At 34.6% G+C, this 26721-nt stretch overlaps 1 protein-coding gene and 1 pseudogene across 1 annotated transcript; one reads left to right on the plus strand and one right to left on the minus strand.

Moving 5' to 3' along the window:
- The first annotated feature begins 587 nt into the window (after positions 1-587).
- ZUP1 (zinc finger containing ubiquitin peptidase 1) lies at positions 588-26296 on the plus strand. Its single transcript, XM_039223748.1, has 10 exons — positions 588-827; positions 2297-2872; positions 11122-11232; positions 12806-12927; positions 14775-14943; positions 16699-16887; positions 17510-17675; positions 21207-21358; positions 22495-22715; positions 26057-26296. Exons 2-10 carry the CDS (start codon positions 2311-2313, stop codon positions 26102-26104), a joined length of 1740 nt encoding a protein of 579 aa, XP_039079679.1. The 5' UTR covers positions 588-827; positions 2297-2310; the 3' UTR covers positions 26105-26296.
- On the minus strand, positions 9861-10857 carry LOC120225554 (annotated as a pseudogene).
- Positions 26297-26721: the final 425 nt, after the last annotated feature.

Here is a 26721-nt window from a genome sequence, read left to right on the forward strand (position 1 = left end):
GCAAAGTTTGTCATCACACTTACCTTCTTAGAAAAACCTTTTCTAACTACGTTAGTCCTCCCAATAAATAATCCAGTTTTATTTTTTCATAGCACCTATCATGATCTGTTAGTTTCCTTGTTTATTTTCTGCCTCACTACCACGTAAGCTTCAAAGGGGGTGCATTTTGTATGTTTTGATGACTTCCAGAGCCCCAGTTCCAAGCAAAATGCCTTTCGAATGGACACTCGCTGTATATTTATCGAATGAAATGAGAACCGAACCCTAAAAATAAGGTGTGTGTGATCTTGTAACCTTGAGGAATGAACTCGTCTTAGTTTTACTCCATCTGTGGAGCATGGTTTGGATTTTGGAACGTAGTAACATTATGAGCCCTTGATCGATACACAGTGGTAGTCAGGCCTTGGGGTATTATGTCCTAGGACCCGTCGTAGGAATTCATTCTAAAAGTTCTCGGAGCCTCCTGTGCCAAAGAGCCCGAACCCTGGAAAGAGGATCCAAAAATGACTACGACTCCCAGAAAACACTGCGACCCAGACTGGCACGGAGCGGAGCATGCTGGGAGCCTTTTCCTTCCTAGGGACAGAGGAAGAGCTTTTTTGAATGTGTGGAAGCGAAAGTATTTTGGAGTCGTCAGTTTTTTTCTTGGTTAACTGTGAACTTCTGGATGTAGGGAGAGCCCGTCTCAGTCTTTGAGGCCGGTAAAGGTAGTCGACGCTGCGCGTGCCCTTTTCTGCCCGAGAACCAGACGGCGTCAGTTGCGGACCCGAAAAGGCTGAAGCCAGGCATACATAGGACAGTGTAGCCGCGGCCGGATCTTCGGGCCGGTAGGAACTAACGGTCCCATCCCTTATTCCCCCGGCCTAAACTTTAACCCACTCAGTGTCTGGGCTGGTTTTGGTTCCTGGACGTTGGCGCCGACTTTTGGGGCACACTCGGCCTTGCCGCATTCGGCCCTTACGGCTTCTCTTATCACCTACGCATCCTGGCACCTGGCACCAGTATTTGAGAGTTCAAGCGTGTCCCTCTGTGTCTAGCCGTGTCCCAGTCCCGGGAAAAGACGTTCGTTCCGCTGGTAGTTTGGGAGAATTTCCTTCTAAAATCGAAGACTATTTTCATTTGTCTGAAGGAAGTAAGAAAAATAAGGACTACGTAGGGGCTTCTTATAAAACTAAATTTGTTTAAATGATGGGAATAGTTTCCTTGTTTTTCTCTTCCTGATTGTTTTTAAATAATCCTTAGCTGAACGAAGGTTGTGGCAGTCATCGCTTTTTAAAACTTCCTAACATCACCTTTTGTTGGCATTCAGTAGTTTATTAGTCTATAAACCCCTAAAGTGCTGATTTAGTACAACTCATTTCATAAACTGAACCTCAAAGAGATAAGATGTCTTACCTAAAATTTTGAAACCTGAAATTGTCATCCGGTTCTCTTGACCCTGGAATCAGTGCCCTTTTCTACCGTGGTCACTCTGATTTTATTCTTTGGGTTGAGAGGACAGTCTCTCAAAAGGTTTGGCTAACCATTTTCTGGCTGTGGTGACCTATCTGAGCCAGGGTTTCCTCCAGATAGAATGGTCATAATGTACTTAAATTAATTTGATATACCTAAAGTTTTCTAACTGTTCACTGCTGTGATTAAGATGTGTTTACTTCCCCTCCCTATTGTTAACAACTTTGTTTCCGTATTTAGATACATCAGTTGATAAGATTTTTTAAAGTTTTCTCTTAACTGAGTTATCTTACTTGGACAATTTTATTAACATTTTTTTCTCTCTATCTCAGACCACATGTTTTTTGAAATACTTTAAGTATTATGTATTTTAATTGAACTATTACGGCCTTTGTCTTATTGAAACCATAAACTTGAAATACAGTAGTGAAATTTTGGTTCAGATTTGTAAATAAGTTTGTATGTTTGAGGAACAGTTAAGTTCACTGAAAATGTCTTCATTTAAACAATCCAGTTTTAAGTAAATACTGGTTAAAAATCTGTTCCAAATCATTTTTTTTTTAATGTTTTATTTATTTCTAAGAGAGAGAGAGACAGCGTGAGCAGGGGAGGGTCAGAGACAGAGGGAGTCACAGACTGAAACAGGCTCCAGGCTCTGAGCTGGCAGTCAGCACAGAGCCCTCCGCGGGGCTCGAACCCACGAACCGCGAGATCATGACCTAAGCAAAAGTCGGACGCTTAACCGACTAAGCCACCCAGGCGCCCCCCAAATCATTTTATAAAGTGCATTTTCTTTTTCTTCAGTCTTGCTATCAAACCTAACATAGAATTATATTTTTTCTAGCTCCCTGATGTACTATGCTTTCTTGTGATATTTGTGGTGAAACAGTAACCTCAGAACCAGACATGAAGGCTCACCTTCTAATTGTTCACATGGAAAATGAAGTTACATGTCCATTTTGCAAGTTGTCAGGCGTGAATTATGATGAAATGTGTTTTCATATTGAAACTGCTCATTTCGAACAGAATGAACTAGAAAGAAGCTTTGCAAGGATCAATACAATACAATATAGAACTTCAGATAACAGGAAGGACAACACCTTACAATGTAGAATGGAAGTTAATTCTAGTGTCCATTCAGCTTGTGCATCTAATCATCCAAAAATTTCGGCTCAAAGCCTGCCTAATGATGGTACTTTAAAACAGAAAGCCTTTTATTCAGAGAACTTAACTGAATCTAGAAAGTTCCTCAAAAGTAAGGAGAAAGAGTGTGACCTATCCAAAATAAAGGGATCAATTTATGAAACAATGTACAGCCCTCCAGAGTGTCCCTTCTGCGGAAGAATAGAAGATTGTAGTCAAGATATGGAAAATCATGTGAAAACAAAACATGCCAGTCTTTTAGACACTCCATCAGAAGGTAAGATGTTCATTTTATGTAATAAGTAACAGTAGCCCTGGTTTAATATGTGGTGTCCTAAAAGTTGGTTTGTAAATCAGATTACTGCAAATGTGTTTTGAAATTCAAGTTTATATTTACAGCATTGTTCATTTGCTATTATTGCAATATAAAAAATACAATTATGGAAAAGAATTTTGATTCAGATAATAAATGTTTCAACCACATTGAAAGTAGTTTTAAAACGTTTCTGAGGAGAAATACACTCAGTCCATTTTCCAAAGGGCATTCTTCTACTTATCACTAGCTCAATGACACCTTGGAGAGCTGTCTTGGACTCTGATATTCTGTGGTTCTGAGTATGACTCTTTTATGATCAGAGAACAAACTCTATGATTTTGGTTCTCTTAAATGTGTTGAAACTTGTTTTATTTCCCAAGATATTGTATATGATCTATTTTGGTACATGTTCCATGGACTCTTAGGAATGAAAAGTATATTCTGCCGCTGTTGGGTTGAGTGTTCTAAATTTGTCAGATCATTTTGTTTGTATTCAGATCTTCTGTATCCTTGCTGATTTCCTGTCTAGCAGTTCAACCAGATTTTGAAAGTGGGCTGTCATGGTTCCCAATTATAATTGTGTATTTGTCTATTTTTTCTTTCAGCTCCGTCAGGTTTTATTTCATGTATTTGGAGGCTCTGCTGTTGATGCTTGCAATACATTGAGAATCCTTTTTGCTTACTGTTGAGTTTTAAAGAGTAATTTAGTTATTTTGGATACAACTGCTTTATCAGATATGTGTTTTGCAAAGTTTTTTTTCCCACCCTGGAACTTGTCTTCTCATTCTCTTAACAGTCTTTCCCAGAGCAGAACTTTCACTTTTAATGAAGTGATTGTGACTTCTTCTTTCATGGATTGTGCTTTTGATGTTGTATCTAAAATCTCATCACCAAACTGAAAGTCACCATTCCTATCTTATCTTCTAGAAGATTTATAGTTTTGAATTTTACATTTAAGTCTGTGTTTCATTTGAGTTAATATTTTAAAAGGTGTAAGGAGAGTGCCTAGATTCATTTTTTTAAATTAATAATTGTTATATTTTAAAATAGTTTCAGTTTCACAGCAAAAGTAAGTAGAAAGTACATGTATTCACTGTCTGCATATACTTAGATCCTCTTTCACTATCAGTAACTATATCAGGTGATAACATTTGTTATAATCAGTGAACCTACACTGACCCATCATTATCATCTAAAGCTCACAGTTTCCATTAAGGTTCCCTCTTGGTGTTATATATTCTACAAGTTTTGATAAATGTGTAATAACAAATACCCACCATTTTAGTTATCATGCAGAGTAGTTTCACTTCCCTAAAAGTCTTCTGTGCATTACCTAGTCATTCTTTCCCTACTCCAAACTCCTGGCAATCACTGATCTTTTTACCGTCTCCATATTTTCACCTTTTTCAGAATGTCATTGGAATCATACAGTATATAGCTTTTTCAGATTAGTTTCTTTTACTTAGTAATATACATTTCAGTTTTCTCTATGTCTTTTCATGGCTGGATAGCTCATTTTCTTTTAGGGATGAATAATACTGCATTGTCTAGATGTACCACAATATATTTATCCTTTCACCTGCTGAGGAACACCTTGGTTATTTGCAGGTTTTGGCAGTTAAAAATAAAGCTGCTATAAACATCCGTGTGCAGGTTTCTGTATGGGCAGAAATCTTTGATTCATTTATGTAAATACCAAGGAATGTGATTACCGGATTGTATAATAATAGTGTGTTTAGTTTTAACAAGAAACTGCCAAACTCTGAAAGAGTAGCAACACCATTTTGCATTCCCACCAGCTGTGAATAAGATTTTCCTGTTGCTCCACATTCTCAACAGCATTTGGTATTGTCCGAGTTCCAGATTATGGCCATTCTGGTATTTGTGTTGTGGTATCTTAATTAATTTTAAGTGCTACTTATTAATATAACATGAATATCTTTTCATATGCTAATTACCGTCCATATATTTTCTTTGGTGAAGTATCTGTGAACGTCTTTGGCCCACATTTTAATCTGGCTTTTGGTTTTCTTATTGCTGATTTTTAAGAGTTCTTTGTATATTTTCGACAACAGATCTTTATTATATGTATCTTTTGCAAATACTTTCTCCCGTTCTGTGGCTTGACTTCCTATTCTCTTTGACATTGTCTTTTGCAGAGTAGAAGTTTTTTTATTTTAATGAAGTCTACCTTATTAATTATATTATACCTTCATTATGCCTTTGATGTTGTCATTGCCATACCCTAAGTCATTTAAGTTTTCTGCTATGTTATCTTCTCGGAATTTCATGGTTTTGCATTTTATGCTTAGGTCTGTGGTCCATTTTCCAGTTAATTTTCATGAAGGATGTAAGATCTGAATCTAGATTCTTTCTCTCTGCATTTTGATGTTTCCATGTTGCAGCATCATTTACTGAAAAGATTTTCTTTGCTCCATAGTTTTGCTTTTGCTTCTTTGTCAAAGATTAGTTGACTAGGCGGGGCGCCTGGGTGGCTTAGTCAGTTAAGCGTCCGACTTTTGCTTCGGGCACCGCATCGGGCTCTGTGCTGACTGCCAGCTCAGAGCCTGGAGCCTATTTCAGAGTCTGTATCTCCCTCTCTCTCTGACCCTCCCCTGCTCACGCTGTCTCTCTCTCTCTCCTAGAAATAAATAAAAATATTTTAAAAAAAAGATTAGTTGATTAGGCTATTAGTCTATTTCTGGGCTCTCTCCTCTGTTCCATTGATCTATTTGTTCTTTTTTCAGTACCACAGTGTCTTGATTCTGTAATTTTACAGTAACTCTTGAAGTCAGGTAGTGCCAGTCATTTAACTTTATTCTTTCTCAATATTGTCTGTGTCTCAATATTGTCTCAATATTGTCTGTGAATATGTAATGTATTCGTATACATTTTAGAATCAGTTTGTTGATATCCATAAAATAACTTCTTGGATTTTTTTAGAATTGCATTGAATCTATAGATCAAGTTGGGAAGAATAGACATTATGGCAATATTGAGTCTTCCTAATATGAACAAGAAATATCTTTCAACCTAGTTGTTCTTTGATTTCTATCATCAGAATTTTGTATTTTTTTCTCATGTGTATCTTGGTTTTTTGTTAGGTTTTTACCTAAGGGTTTTTGTTGTTGTTGTTTTGTTTTGTTTTGTTTTGGTTTTGGTTTGTTTTATATTAATTGGCCTAATCATGTCTTGGTCCATTTCATCCAGCTTACAAATTTATGTCATAGTTCATAATATGACTTTATTCTCTTTTGAATGCACATGGGACATGTAGTGATGCCCCTTTTTTATTTCTGGAGTTAACAATTTGTGTTCTCTTTTTTCTTCTTAGCTGGGCTAGAGGCCTTTTGATTTCATTAGTTTTCTCTATTGATTTTCTGTTTTCTCTTTCATTGATTTCTGCTCTAATTTTTTTTCTTTATTATTTCTTCTGCTTATCTTGGATTTGACTTGTTCTTCTTTTTCTAGTTTCCTAAAGTGGAAACTTAGATGATTTATCTTCTTTTCTGATATATGCATTCATTGTTATAAGTTTCCTTCTAAGCAGTGCTTTTGCTACATTGCACAAATTTTAAGTTGTACTTTCATTTTCATTTTTTTTTAAAGACTACATCTTTGTTTTTAGGTTTATTTATTTACTTAGAGAGAGAGAGGGAGAACAAGTGGGGGAGGGGCAGAGAGACAGGGAGAGAGAGAATCCCAAGCAGGCTATGCACTGTCAGCACAGAGCCCAATGCGGGGCTTGAACCCATAAACCATGAGATCATGATCTAGCTGATGTTGGACACTTAACCAACTGAGCCACCCAGGCACCCCTTTAATTTTCATTTAGTTCAGAATTTTAAAATTTACCTTAGGATTTCTTTGATACATTATTTAGGTGTGTGTTTAATTTCCAAGTATTTGGGGATTTTTCAGCTCTTTCTGTTAATTTTTGTTTATTTCCATTTTAGTCTGAGAGAAGATATTGTATGATTTTAATTCTTTAAATTTCTTAAGGTGTAATGGCCTAGATTATGTTTTATGTTCTAGAATGTGGTCTTAGTGAATGTTTTATACGAACTTGAGCAGAAAGTGTATTCTGCTATTGTTGGATGAACTTATGTAGAGATGTCGATTATATCCAGTTGATTGATGGTATATCCTTCTGTATACCTTGGATACTTATATCCTTCTTATTCCCCCCTTACTAGATTTATCTACTTCTAAAAGAGGAGTGTTTAAAAATTCTCTAACTGTATAACAGTGAATCCATCTGTTTCTTATAGCAGTTCTATTAATTATTGCCTCATGTTGTTTTTTTTTTTAAATGTTTATTTATTTTTGAGAGAGACAGAGACAGAGTGCCAGTTGAGGAGGGTGCAGAGAGAGAAAGGGAGACAAAGAATCCAAAGCAGGCTCCAGGCTTCAAGCTGTCAACATAGAGCCCAACGTGGTCTCTAACTCACGAGCTATGAGATCATGACCGAAGCTGAAGTCTGACGCTTAACCAACTGAACCACCGAGGTGCCCCTTGCATGTATTTTGACACTCTGTTGTTAGGCACATACACATTAAGGATTATTATGTCTTCTTGGAGTACTGAACCCTCTGTCATTATGTAGTGCCCCACTTTATCCTAGATAACATTCCTTGTTCTGAAATCTGCCCTCTCTGAAATTAATAGAGCTACTCCTTTGTTTGTTTGTATTTGTTTTTGATTAGTGTCAGCATGCTGTATCTTCCTCTTTTCTTTCACTTTTAATCTATAAGTGTATTTATATTTAAAGTGGATTTTTTATAGACAACATATAGGTAGGTCTTGTACTTTGTTCCACCCTGACAGTCTATCTTTTAATAGGTATGTTTAGACCAGTGATGTTTAAAGTGATTATTCCTATAGTTGGATTAATATATCTACCATATTTTTTACTGTTTTCTATTTGTTGCCCTTGTTCTTTGCTTCTTTTGTTTTCTACTTTTTTATCTCTATTGGGAAAGACAGTTCATGCATGCAATCTTTCTACCCCTACTTGGCCACATAAGAATGAACCTTGGGCCCAGAACACTTTCTTATCAAGAGATAGAGCCCTACAGCCTGTGTTTGGAAATATCTTTCCTGTTTCAGGCAACAGTATGTATATAATATTATTTTGCTTAAGCATGTGTTTCGTATGGCACCTGCTAGATCTGTCCTCTGTCCTTCATTCTGTGGCACAAGAGAGGTGTGCCCAGACCAGTTGCCCTGTGATGGCTGCTGGAAGGGACCCATGGGCCATTGCAGACTAATGTCTAATACTGAAGGTGATCTTGCTCTTTCTCTTCTCTATGTATTTCTCTATGTTTACTGGGGGTTAAGTGTTCTGTCCAGTGCTTGACTGCTTATTTTCCTTGGTGATTCTGATGTCAAGATGCAGTGTTTAGACTTCTACTTCTGGTAATAGGCAAGAGATGTCACTTGCTCAATTAATACTCTCCTTTCTTAGCATATCAGTTATACTTGTTTTTACTTTTTTTAGTGGTTGGCCTAGATTTTGCAGTATATATTAACAACTAATTTAAGTCTAATTTCAAGTAACACTGTATGACTGTATGAGTACAAGGACCTTATAATAATAAAACATTCCTAATTCTTTCCCCTGTCCCTTGTGTCATTATTGTCATTTATTTCACATAAATGTAAGCACACATATATGCACACACATAGTTGAATATGTTGTTGCTATTTTCATTTTGAATAAACATATGTCTTATATCAATTAATGAGAAAAATCACAGTTCTTATTATACCTTCACCTGTGTCTTTTCTGATGCTCTTCCTGTATGGATATCCATGTTTCTGACCAATATCATTTTCCTTCTCTCTGAAAAACTTCTTTTAACATTTTTTGCAAGACAGGTCTACCGGCAATAATTTCCCTCAATTTTTGTTTGTCTAAGAAATTCTTTATTTTTCTTTCACTTTTGATGGATTATTTTGAAGGATATAGAATTTTAGGTTGGTAGGGTTTTGTTTTGTTTTGTTTTTCCTGGAAAATTATTAGTTGAATGGCTTCTGAGAAATTATATGTCTGTCTCTTATTAGTTGAATGGCTTCTGAGAAATTATATGTAATTTTTATCTTTGTTCCTCTATAAGTAAGGTGTTTTTCTCCTCTGGCTTCTTTTAGGATTTTTTTTATCTTTGATTTTCTGAAGTCTGAATATGATATGCCTAGATGTAGTTGTTTTGGCATTTACTATGCTTGGTGTTTTCTGAGCTTCCAAGACCTATAGTTTGATATCTGACATTAATTTGGGGATGTTCTCAGTCATCATTGCTTTAAATAATACTTTTGTTCCTTTCTTTCTCTCCTGGTATTGCCATTTTTTGTATGTTACACCTTTTGCAGTTCTCCCATAGTTTTTGGATATTGTGGAGTATTGGGGGTTTTTTGTTTTAGGGGGTTTTTTTTTTGGTCTTCTTTTCTTTACATTTTGGGAAATATCTCTTGTTATATCCTCACACTCAGAGATTCATTCCTCAGCCACGTCTAGCCTAATAATGAGCCCAAGTATGTGATCTCTAGCATTTCTTTTTCTTTATGTCACTTTTATTAACTTTTGAATATTTATAGCACTTAAATTATGTTTGCATATGTGTATCAAGGTTAAATTCTTTTTTTTTATAAAATACAAGAGCAACCAATTTCATCATCAAGTAAAAGTAAAAACTGTGCTTCTTTTTAAATTAGTCCCAAGTAGCATTTAGGAACTTAGTTGTAGGTTGCAATGCTGACACCAGGGCAAAGCCAAGTATAGGGTTGGGTTTGGTTTTGTTTTGGTTTTCTTTTCAGTATCCAGTGCTCCTGGATTAAGTTCTGAAAATGGTCCAATTTTAAGGCAGGGATCTGCTTGGATTCCAGCAGGAGTATGCTTCATGGGTTAGATGCTGCAGGGTGAGGCACATTTTGTGGGACTCATGTTAACTACCTATAGTCATCAGGGTTAAAAAATTCATCATGTCCTTTGTTTTCCATTCCATGGAAATCAGCTCAGTATTGCAAGATACTTCCAATTCCAAATCCTTTCACAAACTGGGATCTTTCTAATGACTTATCTGTGACATTTCCAGTGTAGCTATAATTTTTATAGTTGTGAGTAAACCATTCCAGCAGGGACATGTTCTCAATTGGCTCATGTACCTGTCCTGTTAGTGAAATGAAATTTATCATCTTATTCTGCAGTTAGAGAATTTTCTCCCCTTCTGTGCCTTGACAATGAGAAACATTTCTCATTATATCCAGTTTTTCATAAACTGTTAGAATCTTTACAGCTCCCACTTCCAGAACCTTTAGTGTATCTTCAGTTCCAAAACAGTACTTGTCTGTGTCCTGGCTGATTTCACCCAAGTATTCAATTAATTTCTCTTTTTGAATGAATTTTACCTTGGAAAGAACATCACTAGATAATTCAGTAGCTTTTTTTTCATTTTCACCATGAGAGAATATGTCAACTAATTTTAAATCTTTTGATTGCAGCCTCTAACCAGACATATCAGATTGATTTAGTCCAGTTTTAAAATTGGCTGATCTGGCCGAAATAAGACGAGTCACATCCATTTTGTGGAAATAAATAGCTGCATAGCCGTCTCAGCTACTTTCTAAATACTGTTATTTCACTTCCTTATATGTATGGATTGCTCAGCTCAGCGCTTTCACACTAGGTTCCTCCTCTGTGTCCCATCTCAGGTCTTGGCCTTGCAGAGATACTGCTTCTGTCCTGGGCAAGCTGCAGCTCTCCGCTTGCAGTGCTGCTTGATAAATGCAGCTCTTTGATCTTCTGCTCCCAAGCAGGCAGTATGAGATTCCAAGCTTTATGCTGAATGCTTTATGCTTAACTTCACATCTCACCACTTAGTTTGGAGGGAGGATGCTGAGAATTTAGCCCCTAAAATTCATATCTACATTGGCCCCTACTTATCATTTTGATTTTCCTTTATACTTTTATTACTTTGACTCCAGATCTGAATGTTTATTATTAATTTTTTCTTTTATTAGAGTGGTAAGAGATGTGTGCTTATGCTCGGTCTTCCATTTTGACCCTTGAAGTAGAAAATAGCTTTAAATCCAACTGCAAAGAGCTTTGACTTACTTAATAAGGTTAGTGGGCAGTGGACAGTCTTTGACTTAGGGTGAAAAATCTAAAAGTTTTAAAAATAAAACCAACGGAATTATATCTCTAAAACAGACCATGATCAGCCACTGTATGACTGTCCTATGTGTGGGCTCATCTGTACAAACTACCATATTCTCCAGGAACATGTTGACTTACATTTGGAAGAAAGCAGCTTTGGACAAGGTATGTTGAAATATTTCAAAATAAGAATCTCATGATTTAATTTCTACTTCCTACAATATATCTAATCTTTGGAGTAGTGATAAAGAGGAAAAAAAGTATGTTGTTAAAAAAAATTTGCCCTTTTAAAGAATTCTAATCTAATGTAGCTTCAACTTTTTAGAAGTTTTTGCACAGACAGGTTGTATAGGATGACCAACAACTAAACTCGCGGTGTGTACCCGAGTTTTGCCCCAGAACACCAATATTGAGAAAACAGTGAGATATGGTACAATCTAAAAAATCTATTTGATGAAGTTGAGCCATCCTTTCAGCAGCTCCAAATTACAGTTCAACATCTGGTCAACAAATGTTGATGAACTAGGAAGCTGTCATATGGCACATAAAATGTAAAAAATATATATGAACTATATGACTTAAATCAAGTTCATTTCCAATTTGCCTAGTTTTTTATTACCATTTATTAGTTTTCTAAGTGACTGTATACAAAGTAGACCGTGAGAAAAACCAGTTGTGTCCTATTGGATTTTAGTTTAAGTTACATTGCTATCTCCTGTCACTTCAGGGGTCTTCAGTGTCCATTATTGATCTTAATATCAGTCAGTGATTTTCATGACAACATTTCCTTGCTCACCCAGCCTAATCCCCAAATGAGAATTACTGGAGCATAGATGAACAGCCCTCTATTCCAGTAGTTCTCTCCTCACTACAGTGGGAAAATAACTCTCTGAGGCTGTATGCCTACTAATTCTTATTTTGTTTATGATAGGCTTTGTATGGGTACATAAATTATTCCGTGAGCCTATAGTGGATAATGAAAAGTATGGCCTGAGTGAATCACTGTAGATAGCATCAGAAGTACACTAAAACTCAGTTATAAATTGCTTATCTCCAGCAGTGAAAGTGGGGGCCAAATAACCAAATAGGAAGATATAATAGAGGCCGAGAGATTTGAAAGGAAAGAAAGAATATTCAAATACATAATTAAACTATCAAATTGGAGGTCAGGGAAACAAGATGCTGGCCAGAAGCCACTGACTAATGGAACTTTGGGATATTGGCTAGAGAAGAAACAGGGCAAGATGTTGCAAAGTTGTACTATTTGTTTGAGACCAGACTGTAATTAAGGGGCACGTTGCAAACATAATTTTATGTTCTTCATTATTTCCTTTTCTCCCCTTAGTTTATTTTAAAAGCCAATCTGCCTTATTTGTGTTAGTAAAGAATACCAATGAAGAGTATTACTTACTCTAAGTTCTGGTTTCCTTTCTAAATAATACCTAACTTCCTAAGGTTCTTATGAGGATCAAATGAGATAATTAATGAAAAATACTTGTCACAGCCTAACTACTCAGTGAATAGTAGGGATTTAAATGGAGGTTCTACCCTTACGGAAGCTGTTCAAGTTCTGTTAGGAATAGTGTTTTCATGACATCATAGTCCTGAATAAATATCAAAATAATAGCATATATTCCGTCTTAAAAATATGAATTAACACCTAATAAGTAAGATTTATATTCAGTAGTTATTTTATTCTAAACATTATAAACATCTAAACATTAAAAATATCTAATAGGCATCGATAGAGTCCAGTGTTCTAGAGATCTGGAATTGGCTCACCAGCTTCAACAAGAAGAAGACAGAAAGAGGAGATCTGAAGAATCACAACAAGAAATGGGAGAATTTCAGAAGCTGCAGGTACAAAGATTAAATAACAATGATAATATTTTGCTTTGGTGGAATTTTTTTTAAACATGCTATCCAGACTGCAGCCTATTAATTTGTCCTTGTTGATATACAGAATACTTTTTAAAAAAAATATTTATTTATTTTGAGAGAGCAAGAAAGCATGAGCAGAGGAGGGGCAGAGAGAGGGGGAGAGAGAATCCCAAGTAGGCTTCACATTGTCAGCACAGAGCCAGACCCGAGGCTTGATCCCACGAAGCATGAGATCATGACCTGAGCCGAAATCAAGAGTCGGATGCTTAACTGACTGAGCCACCCAGGCACCCCTGAAATACTTTTTTTACATATACATTTTACAATTCATAACAGGCACCACTTTTAAGTACTTACTCTGGTCATGTACTGAGATAAGCACATCATATATAGTATCTGAAAATCTTTGCAACAACTCTATAAGTGACAGCTGAAGAAATGGAGAAAGAGTGCTTACAGGCACTTAGAAAGAGCAATTTTTAATGGAAAATGCATTTTTAATGATATTTGACTTTATTTTAGGTTGATGGTGGTGTCTGCTGAACTAAACTGGCAGCAGCTATATATATGTGTGTATATATGTGTTTTTTGTTTTTTAATGTAGTCTTCATGCCCAGTTTGGGGCTTGAACTCACTCTGAGATCAAGAGTCTTATGCTCTACTGAGATTTCGAGGCACTCTGAATGAGTTTAAATTTTTAATAGATTTTTCTACATTTTTCAATCCTAATTTGCTGCATACTATGGCTAGAAGGAAATGGCAAGATGTTGCAAAGTTGTACTAAATGTTTCAGACCAAACTATAATTAAGGGGCACTTTGCAAACATACTTTTGTACTCTTTATTATTTCCTTTTCACCCCTCAGTTTATTTTATGATGCTACCTGTGCTAATAGTTTTCAGAGTTCTCAGTGTTCTTTTTCCATGTGCTGATAGGATTATGTGTAAATAAAAAGTATTTATGATTGGATAGGTTTAAAGTATTCAATTAAACAGGTTTGTATACTTCAAGATTTCTCAAACCTTTAATATACTAATGTGCATTGTACATATCATAATTTTCATAGATCTACTTGACTGCTGAGTTTTTCTTATCAGATACTTCACATATGACTGTGTAATTCTCGCTTTGGAATATCTAATTTAGGCTACTTTTCTCCTTGGTGATTCATTTATTTGCAAAACATTTTTCCACCAGTATTCAGAGGAGGAAAAAAGGTTGGCTTTTCCTAAGTTTTCTTTACCTTACATAACTTTTAACATTGTCAATACACAAGATTTCCAGTATTTAAGGGAGTTTGTTATGTAATTTTGCAAGTTATTTAGATTTCAAAATTTTTTCCACAGAGGCTATGTTAGACATTTGAGATTATCCAGCATGGGGAAAAAAAAAAACAAAACCAGTTCACTTACTATGTAGAATTATTGCCTGAATGAAGTATGGATTAAATAGGCTTTCATAAGCTAGCCTGGGAATCAAATAACAAGTACTGACAAGGTTTCTTAAATGAATCAGTGCTATGTTCAGACTCATCTGCCTTTTTTGGTATGTTTAGTAGGAAGACAGGAGTCTCTACTTTCCCTACTACAAGGAAAGCAAATCTCTCACTATGGTGGTGGTTTATAGAGAAAGGCTGTCATTAACTCAGGGATTTGTGTGTGTATGTGTGTGATTCATCTTTAATAAAAATCATTAAGTTGATTTATATAAAAGCCTGTGAACCAGAATGTTTCAAAATACATCCCCAAATCAAATTGTAGTAAGTTTCCATTCTCATTGAGGTAAAGAGACATAAAAATTAAGTCATTCATTTTTATGTTTGATAGAGACAATATGGTTTAGATAATTCTGGAGGATACAAACAACAGCAGCTACATAATATGGAGATAGAAGTCAATAGGGGAAGAATGCATCCATCTGAATTTCATAGAAGAAAAGCTGATATGATGGAATCACTAGCTATTGGCATTGATGATGGAAAAACAAAAACTTCTGGTGAGTACTTAAACATCAAAGCCATTATTTTACTATTTCATACATCAGTAAAGTAATAATAAGAAATATTTGAATTTTGCTTAATTTTTATAAGGCAGTTTATATACTTTTAGGTGAAACTGTTCAAATAATTATTTTAAATGTGTCTTTTTTAAACTTCTATTTTTATGACAAATAATTCACTTAAAAATAATTTACATATAAGTATCTATTCCATGCTGCAATATTTAGTAATCAATTATATAGCATTTTAATTGTTCTTTTTCTTGATTGTAAGTCTTTTAAAGTTTCTTGGAAACCGTTATATATATTTCTATCTTTCGTATGCTAGGCACAACTACAACACTTGGTTCATTTAATTGTTTTGATTTATTGATTCTTACCTTGTTAAGGACAAAACCCATTTCCCCATAGGATACCCTCATTCAAGTGAAAAGAATTCAGTGATTGCCTTTTTGGTGCCACATACTGTATGAGAAAGTATGGGCTACCCAATCAAGACCTTCCTGCCCATAAGCTTCACAGAATCTATAGAGTAAATACAATATACACAAAGAACTACAGTGTTCTGCCATGACAGAATATGGCTAGTCCCTAGGAGGCACAGAAGATAAATGTGGTGAGGGTTCAGAGAAAGAGGACCTTTTTGTTGGGGTTTGGAATGAGGAAAGCAGTCTATAAAGACATGAGCATTTGATCCTTGGAGTATTTGTAGGGTTTCAAAATGCCCTCTAGGGTATTTTACTATTATAGGATTGCAGGAGGGAAGGGACACAGTCAGATACCCTGTCCTAACACCTTGTTTATCTATATTGTAGCACTTACTAAAATAGTCCGAGTCCATGAGATTTCAAGGAATATTGTCATAAATATATATATATTTTATATATATATATATATTTTTTTTTTGTAATTTTAGCACTTAGCATAGTGCTAGGCATATAAAAGGTGCTTACCAAATATTATAATTGAATGGAAATTCCATGGGCAAAATGTTTAATGTGTTCAGTTAGGCCACAGCCAAAGTTATGTCAAGAAGAATGGATTGAAACAAGATAAGTTAGAAGATAGCTTGCTGTGGGGCTTCGTATACCATGGATTATAACCATTCTGTAGGTAATAGGAAGTTATTGAAGTTTTTAAATTGGGAGCAAATTGATTAGGACTGAGCTTCAGAGGGAGTAATGTCCAATAGTATGTATAATAATAGACAATAATACCTTTCTTTCAATAGTTACTTTTATGTGGTAGGCCTGGTAGGTACAGAAATGAAAGGTACCTGGTAGGTACATTCAGTTCAATGTAATTAGTAGTATGCTAGTGTTAGGAAACTTGTATAGTAGTAACAAGAAAGACATGAACTAAGGTTATAACAGTAAAAAGATAAAGAAAATGGAATTGACAGGATTTAGATGGGACCCTTGAGGGGCGCCTGGGTGGCTTAGTCGGTTAAGCGTCCGACTTTCGCTTAGGTCACGATCTCGCGGTTCGTGGGTTCGAGCCCCGCGTCGGGCTCTGTGCTGACTGCCAGCTCAGAGCCTGGAGACTGTTTCAGTCTGTGACTCCCTCTCTCTCTGACCCTCCCCTGCTCACACTGTCTCTCTCTCTCTCTCCCCTAGAAATAAATAAAACATTAAAAAAAAAAAAAATTAGATGGGACCCTTGAGGAAGAGACTGATATTAAAAATATATGAGACAGCCATAGAAAAAGTTAGCTTATACTTCTAAATCTTCTAAATCTCTTTTCTATGTTAGGAATTATTGAAGCACTTTATAGATACTATCAGAATGCTGCCACAGAGGTGAGGCGTGTGTGGCTTTCTACAGACGTGGATCACTTTCATTCATCTTTTGGTGACAGAGGTTGGGGTTGTGGTTACAGAAATTTCCAAATGCTACTTTCATCATTACTGCGAAATGATGCTTATGATGATTGCTTGAAAGGTAGGTGAAATGCAATACTCTGAACTTGTCAGCTGATAGGATAACATACAGTTGACCTTTGAAAATGAGTTTGAACTTCATAGGTGCATTTATACAGGATTTTTTACAATGCAGTATTGTAAATGTATTTTCCTTATGCTTTTTTTTCTTATGATTTCCTTTTCTCTAGCTTAATTTTATTGTAAGAATACTGTATGTAATATGTATAACATATAAAATATGTGTTAATTGACTGTTAGGTGTATGTTTATTCATAAGGCTTCCAGTCACCAGTAGGCTCTTAGTAGTGAAGTTTTTGACCAGCAAAACCTTTATGCAGATTTTTGACTGTGCAGTGCCCCAACCCGTGTGTTGTTCAAGGATCAACTACATATATAATATGGAATGAGTTAATAAATAGTGTGCATAATTAATAGCTTCAATGAGGAAGTATTTTAGTGGATGTTTACATTAAAAACCTGAATTTGTTTTGAAGAAAGAAAAAATGTTACAATAGAAAATGCCAAGAATGATTGTCTTAAAAGCTGTGTTGTAGGTCCTTTGGAGTATATGGTGTACTGCTAAATGATAATTTCAGTACTTTGGTAACTGTCACGTAACGTATTTGCTTGTATAATTTTAGGTATGTCAATTCCTTGCATTCCAAAAATCCAGTCTATGATTGAAGATGCGTGGAAGGAAGGTTTTGATCCTCAGGGTGCCTCTCAACTTAATAACAGGTTACAGGGAACAAAGGCCTGGATCGGAGCATGTGAAGTGTATACACTTCTGACCTCCCTAAGGGTAAAGTATGTACCTGAAAGTCCAAGTTAAGGTCATTGTCATATCTGGGAGGTTTTCTTTGTTGTCTTTTTTTGTTTATCAAAGAGACCGTTAAAAAATAAAATTTAAGTGGCACTGAGACACTTATACTGAAAACCAGCAGTTCAATCCCTATCTCATGTTTCTTTCTGTTCTCAAGTCCTGTTTCTCAGAGGCAGCTGTTCTACTGTTTCTAAATAATATGCTCTCAGGGCTGTTTTGTTTTGTTTTGTTCTGTTTTATCAGTTTTAGATGTTGTCTGCTGCATTTCCCTCACATTTCCTACCTGTGTTCACCCTCAATTTTTGAAATTTGGTTAAATTTCACTTTTTATTAAAGTCAGAGTTTACATCATGACGGTATTAATATTATTCATTGCCAATTTTATTTCCTTTCCTGAAAAGCTTTTAAAAAATTTACTTGAATTAAGGATTGCCTTTTCTTTTCCCTTTTACTACTTGACTGCATCAGTGTCTCAAGCTTTTCTAAACAGTCCATTTACATAATCTGAGGCTTTCCTATTCCTGAACACCTCCTCCTTGAAGCTCTCTATTGTCTTTGCTCTAATCTGGATTATTTGCCTCCTAGATCCTCTTCAAACCTACAGTCATCTAGCATTTCTTCATTATTTTCTTGAAGTGGAGTCTGGATTTTTTTTTTTCTGGATTCCATGTCTGTCTTTTTTTGGATTACTCTTCTGCTTAAACACATCTTTTATTAGCTTCCTAAGAAAAGATACCTAGTCCTTATTACTTAAATGATAATTTTGGTGGCTATATTCTTCTAAATTCAAAGTTATTTTCAGATCAAATTAAGTTTTTACTCTGGTGACTTCTAGCAATCAGTATTACTTTTGAGAAGGTAAGATGTCGTCCGATTTTCATTTCTTTTGTGTATAACCTATTTATTTTCTCTAGAAGTTTTTTTGCATCATTTCTTAGTCTTGCTATTACTGAAATTACACTGTGAATGTGAGGCTTCGATTCCTTATATTGGGCATTTGTTTTTCCTTCTGAATCTGGAGTTGTGAGTTGTAAGATCTCAGTGTAGTGGTTTAGAGCTTGGTCTTTGGAGTCTGACTGCCTACAATTGATTCTAGCTTTCCTGCTTATTAGCTACATTACTTAGTTTGTCTATAGCCTTGTGCCACCATTGATAAAAAGAACGTGTAAAAGTAACTGCCTCATAGAGTTGTAGTAATATTAAATGAGGTCATAAAGTCCTTAGAACTGTCATTGGCATGTACTAAGAGCTCAGAAGTTGACTGTTGTTTGATAATTATGATCCCTCCATGGCCAGTGAACTTCAATTTTAAGTTTATTGGTCATGTCTCATTTTTTCATCTTTGTTTTTGTCTTACTGTCTAGATTTATCAACTTTATCTCCCAACTATTCTATTGAAATTTGTATCTTAGCAATCATGTTTTTAATTTTAGGGGTAATTTCAGAGCATCATAGTCTTATGTTGCAAAAAATTTTTTTCCAACATTTTGTTTCTTTCTAGTCCTTGCACTTTGTACTTTCTCCTGTATTAATTTGTTTACATGACTAATTTAGCCATTTGCATTTTGAGGTCTTTCTTCCAACTTTTATAAATCCTTAGTTGTCCATTCCTAGAGTGAGGAATGAGGCACTAAAAAGGTCCTGTAGGATTGCATGGAGCTTGCAGATAAGCAGACTTCATTTATAGACTATTAGGTAGAAGCTTGCTGTTGGGTTGTGGAACTCTCAATTTCAATATAGGAAGAGATCTCTTCTCAGTGGCCATTCAGAGAAGAAGAGTTCTCACTCTCCTGCCTTGAGCTCCTACATTGATGGAGGGGGTGGTTAAGGAGCTATGTGCCTTCTTTATACAAACTTTCAATTCATTTTACATTTATAGCCGCATTACTATCCCCAATACCTAGTGCCTCTAAGCTTCTAGACTCTCTGGGATTTTAAGACAATTGTCTGTTTCTTTGCATTCACTTTTATGTTTCTTTTTCTGCTTTTCATTTTCCAAAAATGTAGGGCAATTTTGTCTCCATTCTCTTCGTCTTTGGGTGTTTGAATCATTTACTCTTTCAGTATTTTGTTGTTGGGCTTTCAAGAGGGAACAGAGATAGATGCTTGTGATCATCTTTAATGGAAAGTCTGCCATTAAGCTTCATGGTTCTGTGTTTTCTTTTATACTTGTTTTACATCATTTCTACCATATTAATTGATTAGATTAAGCAGTAAAACTATTTCTTTACTTTTAAATAGGAAAACTGTATAATGCCTTTCTTGAATTATTAAAACCAAAAGGACTATTTTAATCCTCTAAATTTATTTATTTTTCTCTTTTTCTTCTTGTCAATCTGTTCACACTTTAAGGTTATATATATTATGTCACGTACTGTTTTTAAATCATGTTTAAGGAAAGGAGAATTTCTGTCTAAAATACCTGATATTTCCAACTTTTTTCTTGGTGCCTAAAATAGTTTTCATCTTTGAGTAAAGCCTTTTCAATGCTCTGAATTTGTTTACTGCTTGTTTCAATGTCTTCCTTTTGCTGTTTATGGATTATATTCTATAGGGTACTGTTCAAATTCTGAATCTAAACATGCAGTCAGTTTTCTAACCCAAAACCCATTTTTTAACAGTATCCAGAAGTTCATTTCACATTTGAAACTCAGTAGTAATCAGTTGTTAACTAAACTTGCTGAGGCTAAAGATAGCAACCATTACCGTTTTGGTGTATTCAGAAATTTTATAGTGAGAAACAAGGACAGGATATCCGTGCTGTACTTTAAAATGACAGTAAAGCTTGTAATTGCTTTTGGTTATACCTGCCCTTTTAAAAATAGTTGCTGAGAAGTGTCACCAGTGCTTCTGGTTAAATAGGGGATGGGTGGGTGTACAGATGGGAGCACATACAGGGTTTCTCTAAGATCTTTGCAGGTATTCTTTTCTTGTCCATTATTGGAATTTGTGAGAGCCAACAGGAAAAATGTTCAGGATCTTTTTGATGGATGTAAATGGCTACCATGGAATTAAAATTAGAAGTCAGCTTCTAATTGATCATCAGGTTTTGGGACTTTAGAAAGAAAGTTGTGTGTCAGGTTATATGAAGATGACTTTTAAAAACCAAATATGGTCCTTATTTTACTATTCATGGAAATTTATATGTTAGAAAAGGTTTGTTACTTTTAGATCAGTCATCAGCCTTATTTTGAAGTTCCTTAAATTATTCATAAAATAACAATAAAATTTATATTTATTTTCTTCTTAGGAAAATGCTGAGATCAGATTAGTTCTGAATTAAAACTTTTTTTTTTTTTTTTTACAAATAGTTTATTGTCAAATTAGTTTCCACATAACACCCAGTGCTCATCCCCACAAGTGCCCTCCTCCATGCCCATACCCCCTTCCCCTCCACATCCATCAGTCCTCAGTTTTTGTCAGCTGAATTAAAACTTTTTTGCATTTGATAACTCCATTGATGAAAATCTTTTAAAAATATTCTCCAAATAATCCATTTTGTCATTTTTTTATAGGTGCCACATTGTTGATTTTCATAAGTCAACTGGCCCTTTGGGTACACATCCTCGTTTATTTGAATGGATATTGAACTATTATTCTTCAGAGAGAGAAGGGAGTCCAAAAGTAATGTGTACATCTAAACCACCTATCTATCTTCAGCATCAAGGTTGGTATAGCTCATAGATAATAAGTGTAACTTATAAGGCAGTACCTTTATAGGACAACTAGTTGGCTCTTGCTTTAGGACAGGTTAAGATTCAAATGGGGAGGAGGGGAGTATTGTGACCTTAGTCTGACTTTCAGAGCTACATTGTCATTAAAGTACCTTCCTAGGTAACCAAGGGTGCTATCCCCCTGGCATATTCAGGGCTGCCTGTTTCACTCATCCCCTGGCATATTCAGGGCTGCCTGTTTCACTCTTCCTTTCTTGTTCATCCCTTACTTTTTTAGGTCTTCACCTGTTTCGCTTCAGTGAGGCCTTCCCTGATCACCTTGTATTAAATTCCATCTTATCTCAAATTCTCACCACTGGCATTTTCTGTGTTTCTCCCCTGCTTTATTTTTTTTTTTATCTAACACAATATATGCTTACTTACTTACCTTGTTTATAGGGTATTTCCTCATTTTAGAATTTAAACTCAACCAAGGCCAGAATGTTGTTCTGTTTGCTTCTGTAAAGCTAACTGCCTAGAATAGTGCCTAGCACATGGATACTTGATAAATTTCGTTGAATGGATGATTTGAATCAACAGAAATAGGAAAAGTAAATGTTGAGGATTTCATCATTTAGGAATAAAAGCTATAAAGATCGAACCTTCCCCATCGAAATTCTAGTATAAGTTTATTTTTGTTAACCTTTTGGAATCATGAGAGGTTTTGTTCTGTGATAGGTCATTTTCAAATGCTTTCATCTGAGATAATTTGAATAAGAAGAATCAAGCAGTTAGGAAAGAAAAACTAAAGTATATGGCCTTGTGCCACAATTGACACAGACATAGACACAGTAGAAAGAAAATTTTTTGTAATGAAGCCTTTAGAAAACAAAAGTTGAACTAAAGAAAACTGAAGGTTAGGAAATAGAACTAAAACTATTTTGTCTTCAAGGTGAGAGAGCTCAAAAACCTATATGTCAGAGGGACTGGCAGTATTTATATTCAAAACACACGTGTGCACACACTATATACAGAGAGCATATAATATAGTGTGTGTATATGTACTGACTTATGTCTATACATACAGAAATAGTTATCACACACACATACACACATATATATCTATAGCTGTTATTTTATTTTTTGATAGGTCATAGTCGAACAGTTGTTGGAATTGAAGAAAGAAAAAACCGAACATTATGTTTACTAATATTTGATCCTGGATGTCCTTCTCGAGAAATGCAGAAACTGTTAAAGCAAGACATGGAGGCTAGTAATCTCAAGCAACTTCGGAAATTTGTAGGAAATTTAAAACATAAGCAATACCAGATAGTGGCAGTAGAGGGTGTTCTTTCTTCAGAGGAGAAAGTTGTAAGTATCTCCACATGTGAAACTTGAACATGTTAAACTTACGGGAATGTAAAATTTTTAGTTAAAATCAGTGTTATCCCTTTGTATCTCATTCTGCATTACTAAGTTGGCAAAGATATATTGGTTTTGTATCATTTAATTTCTGGAGGGGACATCTTTAAATTTCAAATGCTACCTAATAACCTTTTTTTTTTTTTTTTTTTTTTTTGAGAGAGAGAGAGAGAGAGGATGCAAGTGAGTGAGGGACAGAGAGAGAGAGAGAATCCCACGATGGGCAAAGAGGTGTAGAGAGAGAGAGAAACGGGACTCACCCTGAAGCGGGGCTCGTGCTCACCCAATGTGGGACTCAAATTCACAAACTGTAAGATCATGACCTGAGCCAAAGTCAGATGCTTAACTGACTGATCCACCCAGGTGCCCTACCTAATGACTTTCAAATACTTTACTCAGAGCTTCATAAAAATATTTAACAGTATAATATATAAGTTAATTGTTAATGTTGGGTAAGTAATGAAAATGGCAATATACACGGTCTAAGAAAACCTAATTTACTCCAAGGAGACCTAATGCACATTGGTCTTATAATTATTATTTATTAAATGTGATTCTTGTGATTCTTCAGGCTCTGTTTCACGCACTTGGGCTTACTGGATATACACAGTTCTAGAATTTAACTTCAGAACAGTTGCCTCTTTATCCCTTACAGTTAAGTGACGAATGGTACATTTTAGAAGAATTTCTAGGGATAAAATCCCTCCTCTACTTGGTATAACCTGAAGCTGTGTTGTGGCATATCAGGTCTAGAAAATAGACAGTTCCCAGAATCTTAAAAGAAAAAAAGATGTTCCTGTAGAGTACTCCACATGGATTTGTTTCCCTTTGAGGAGAAAAGAGAGGACTAGAGAGGAGCATTTATGAAGAGTAACAGGATTATGGGAGGAAGGACTGAAATTGCTTGAAATGAGAGAGAGAACTAGAGCAATCTTTTCAGACTCACAACTTGAGATATAAAGGCTAAGATTGTTTTAAGAGGTCTTCAGTTTAATCATGATATCTTAAAGGTTTCTTTGCAGTGACTTAAATGCCAAAATTGCATTCATTTTTTCACCCTATCATTAACTTGGCTGCATAAATTTAGTTAGAGATTAATTTTATTTATTTACTTAATTATTTTCGACTTCTTAAAAACTTTATTTTTATCTTAATTCCAGGATAGTTAACATACAGTGTTCTATTAGTTTCAGGTGTACAGTAAAGTGATAAAACATTCTATACATTACTCAGTGCCCATCAGGATGAGTGTACTCTTAATCCCCATCATGTATCCCACCCACCTCCCCTCTGGTAACCATCTGTTTGTTCTCTGTACTTAAGAGTTTGTTTTGATTAATTTTAATCATTACAAAGTCCCAAAATGCTTGTTAATCAATATACAGGTAACTTTTGAGAGCATAGGTGATGTTAAATATTATCATGGAACCTGGCTGAACACTTTAGTTAGCTGTAGCTATTAAGTCTCTGGTTTGAAAACTGAGACAGTAGTAACATTAGAATACTAAAAAATGTATTTACTACTGTTCCTTTTTTTTTTTTTTTTGAGTCATGGTGAGTAGCTGTGTCTTTAACCAAAAGAATTAGAACTTGGCTGACTATTGTGCAATAGTGCCAGATAGAGAAGAAATGATAATATGATTATAATCTTAATTTTAATAAAAGTAACACTTTATAATGCTTACTTTACACCAGGCACCATCATAAGCACTTTATACATGTATTAACTAATATCTATATAACTGCTCTATAGAGTAGTCACTATTATTCCCATTTTATAAATGAGGATGTTTACATTCAGAAAAGTCATTATATTTCTAAAGCCATACAGCTGCTAAGTAGCAAGAGAGGTTACATCCAGAGTCCTGCCCTATATTGCTTCTTCTCTGAGGCTACAAAGTCTCATTTCATGTTTGCTAATTAAGCTTATGTGTGAGCAATTCACGTTTATTATTGAAAACATAGGATAGTATTTTTGAAAAATAAAAAAATCAGTTTACATTGTTTTTGTGTATTGTTTCAACCCTATGTTTTTGTTTCTTCCTTTTTTTTTAAATCACTGTCTTACAGTTATTCTGTTATTTTTAATAGTGCTTTTAGACCTTTTAGGAATTCAGCAAATACTGATGTACTGATTGATCTGGATATCACCAGATAGAAATGTGCAGCTTTAACTAAGGGCACATTAATGACTTTACTTTTATTTCATGGTTTGTTTTTGTTTTTGTTTTTGTTTTTTTAGAGCTCACTTTAAAATGTCTTTTTAAATGTCCTTTAAAATGTTACCTCCTAAGTGGTAACTCTTATTTTAATTGTAGAAATTTTAGAACAAATTTAGCATTTTAACATATCCCAAAGTGTACACATTTGTATCTGAATTTTATGTTTTGTTCTTCATATTTAGAGTTTAATTGATTATAATATTGTAAAAGTTACATTACATATATTATTTAAATATAATGTAATATTATATTACATATATTATTATAATATTACTATATAATAATCATGCCGCTCTTATTCAAGGAGAGGAATCAGGTTTCAAAAAATTTTTTTAAATCTTGGAAGCTGTCTTATAATTACCTTAATACATTTCTGCCATATTTTGAGTATCTAATAATTCCAAACTACTGTAGATGTTGGTGTACTTGTTTAGGTGAAAGCATTTATGTTAGAAAATAACTCTTATTGAAATTCAGTTCAGTAATGCATACAAATCTATCTAAATGCCATGTTACTCAATTCTTTTCATATTTTGATACATTGTAATTAAATTACATTACTGGATTCTTTGTTTTCTGTTGTCCATTGTGTAATCCTTGCACTCTTAACTGATTTAACTTTAAATTAGCTGAGTAAATTATCCTTGGTTTGTAACTCAAGTTCTGAAAATGGAACACGTTTAAAAGTTTTTTAAAATGATATTTTAAGGCTATAATGAAAGAGATATTTTCTTTATCTGTTGATACATGTCTCTTTCTGTGAGCCAGCATTTTTACCTTTGACTCATTATTCCTTAAAACAGTGACATTTTCCATTACTTTCTGTTTTGTCTTCATCTGGTATTTTTGTTTAATTTCTTTTTTTGGCTTGGCTTTAAAAATATTTATTCCTAATCACCTAAGTTTGAAGTTGTATGTTTTCATTTTCTTGAAAAAATTTCCAGATTTTATTTTTTTGTTAGATAATTAATATATATAATATATATAACATAATATATATAATATATGATTGATATATATTCTAAACTTATTGCTTAAAATTAACAATTTTTTAAATTTCTTTTCAAGGCCAGGAGACAAGCTTCTCAAGTCTTTACAGCCGAGAAGATTCCTTGAAGAAATTAAGCATGTCAGTGATTATGGAATTTTACATTATTTCCAAATTGAGATATTATACTCCCTAATACAACTTATGAATCTGAATTCTCTAAATACTCAACTTGGAATTTAATTTCTAAAATGTCTAAATCATACCTCGAGTACCTCATTGTTTAGTAATTATTTCAATAAACTATTTTCTTTGCAGTATGAGTTCTATATTTCCTCTCTTATCCATGTTTTAGAAACTGGTTTTGTATGATAGTCATATGTAATATTTATTGAGTCCTTAGTGGTGTTACGTATTCTTAGTGTGTTCCATGTATTAATTAATCTTCAAAATAGTTCTGTGAGATAAATTCTGTTAGTCCTGTGAAGAAGCTGAATCTCTGTAAGATTAGTAATTTGCCCAAAAAAATGATTGTAATCCAGGGTGTGAACCCAGGCTTTCTCATTTCCAAGCTCAAGCTCTTTCCATTAAAGCATTTGGCTTTCTTCTCTTGTAAAACATATATAATGAAATCCCCTGCTCATCACTTAGAAATAACCTTATTATTTAACAGAGAGATTTGCTTTTGTTGAATGTTTATACTCTTACCCATACAGCTGTGAATTGGAATCTTGTGTTTCATGTG

Source organism: Hyaena hyaena, unplaced genomic scaffold, assembly GCF_003009895.1.
Source record: "Hyaena hyaena isolate Hyena2069 unplaced genomic scaffold, ASM300989v1 scaffold_1426, whole genome shotgun sequence".
NCBI lineage: Eukaryota > Metazoa > Chordata > Mammalia > Carnivora > Hyaenidae > Hyaena > Hyaena hyaena.

Bases quoted from the DNA above. Each gene is read 5' to 3' on its own strand.
- ZUP1 (XM_039223748.1), top strand. From the start codon at position 2,311: ATGCTTTCTTGTGATATTTGTGGTGAAACAGTAACCTCAGAACCAGAC. The intron at 2,873-11,121 runs GTAAGATGTTCA...TCTCTAAAACAG, and splicing joins TTTAGACACTCCATCAGAAG to ACCATGATCAGCCACTGTAT. The intron at 12,928-14,774 runs GTACAAAGATTA...TATGTTTGATAG, and splicing joins GAGAATTTCAGAAGCTGCAG to AGACAATATGGTTTAGATAA.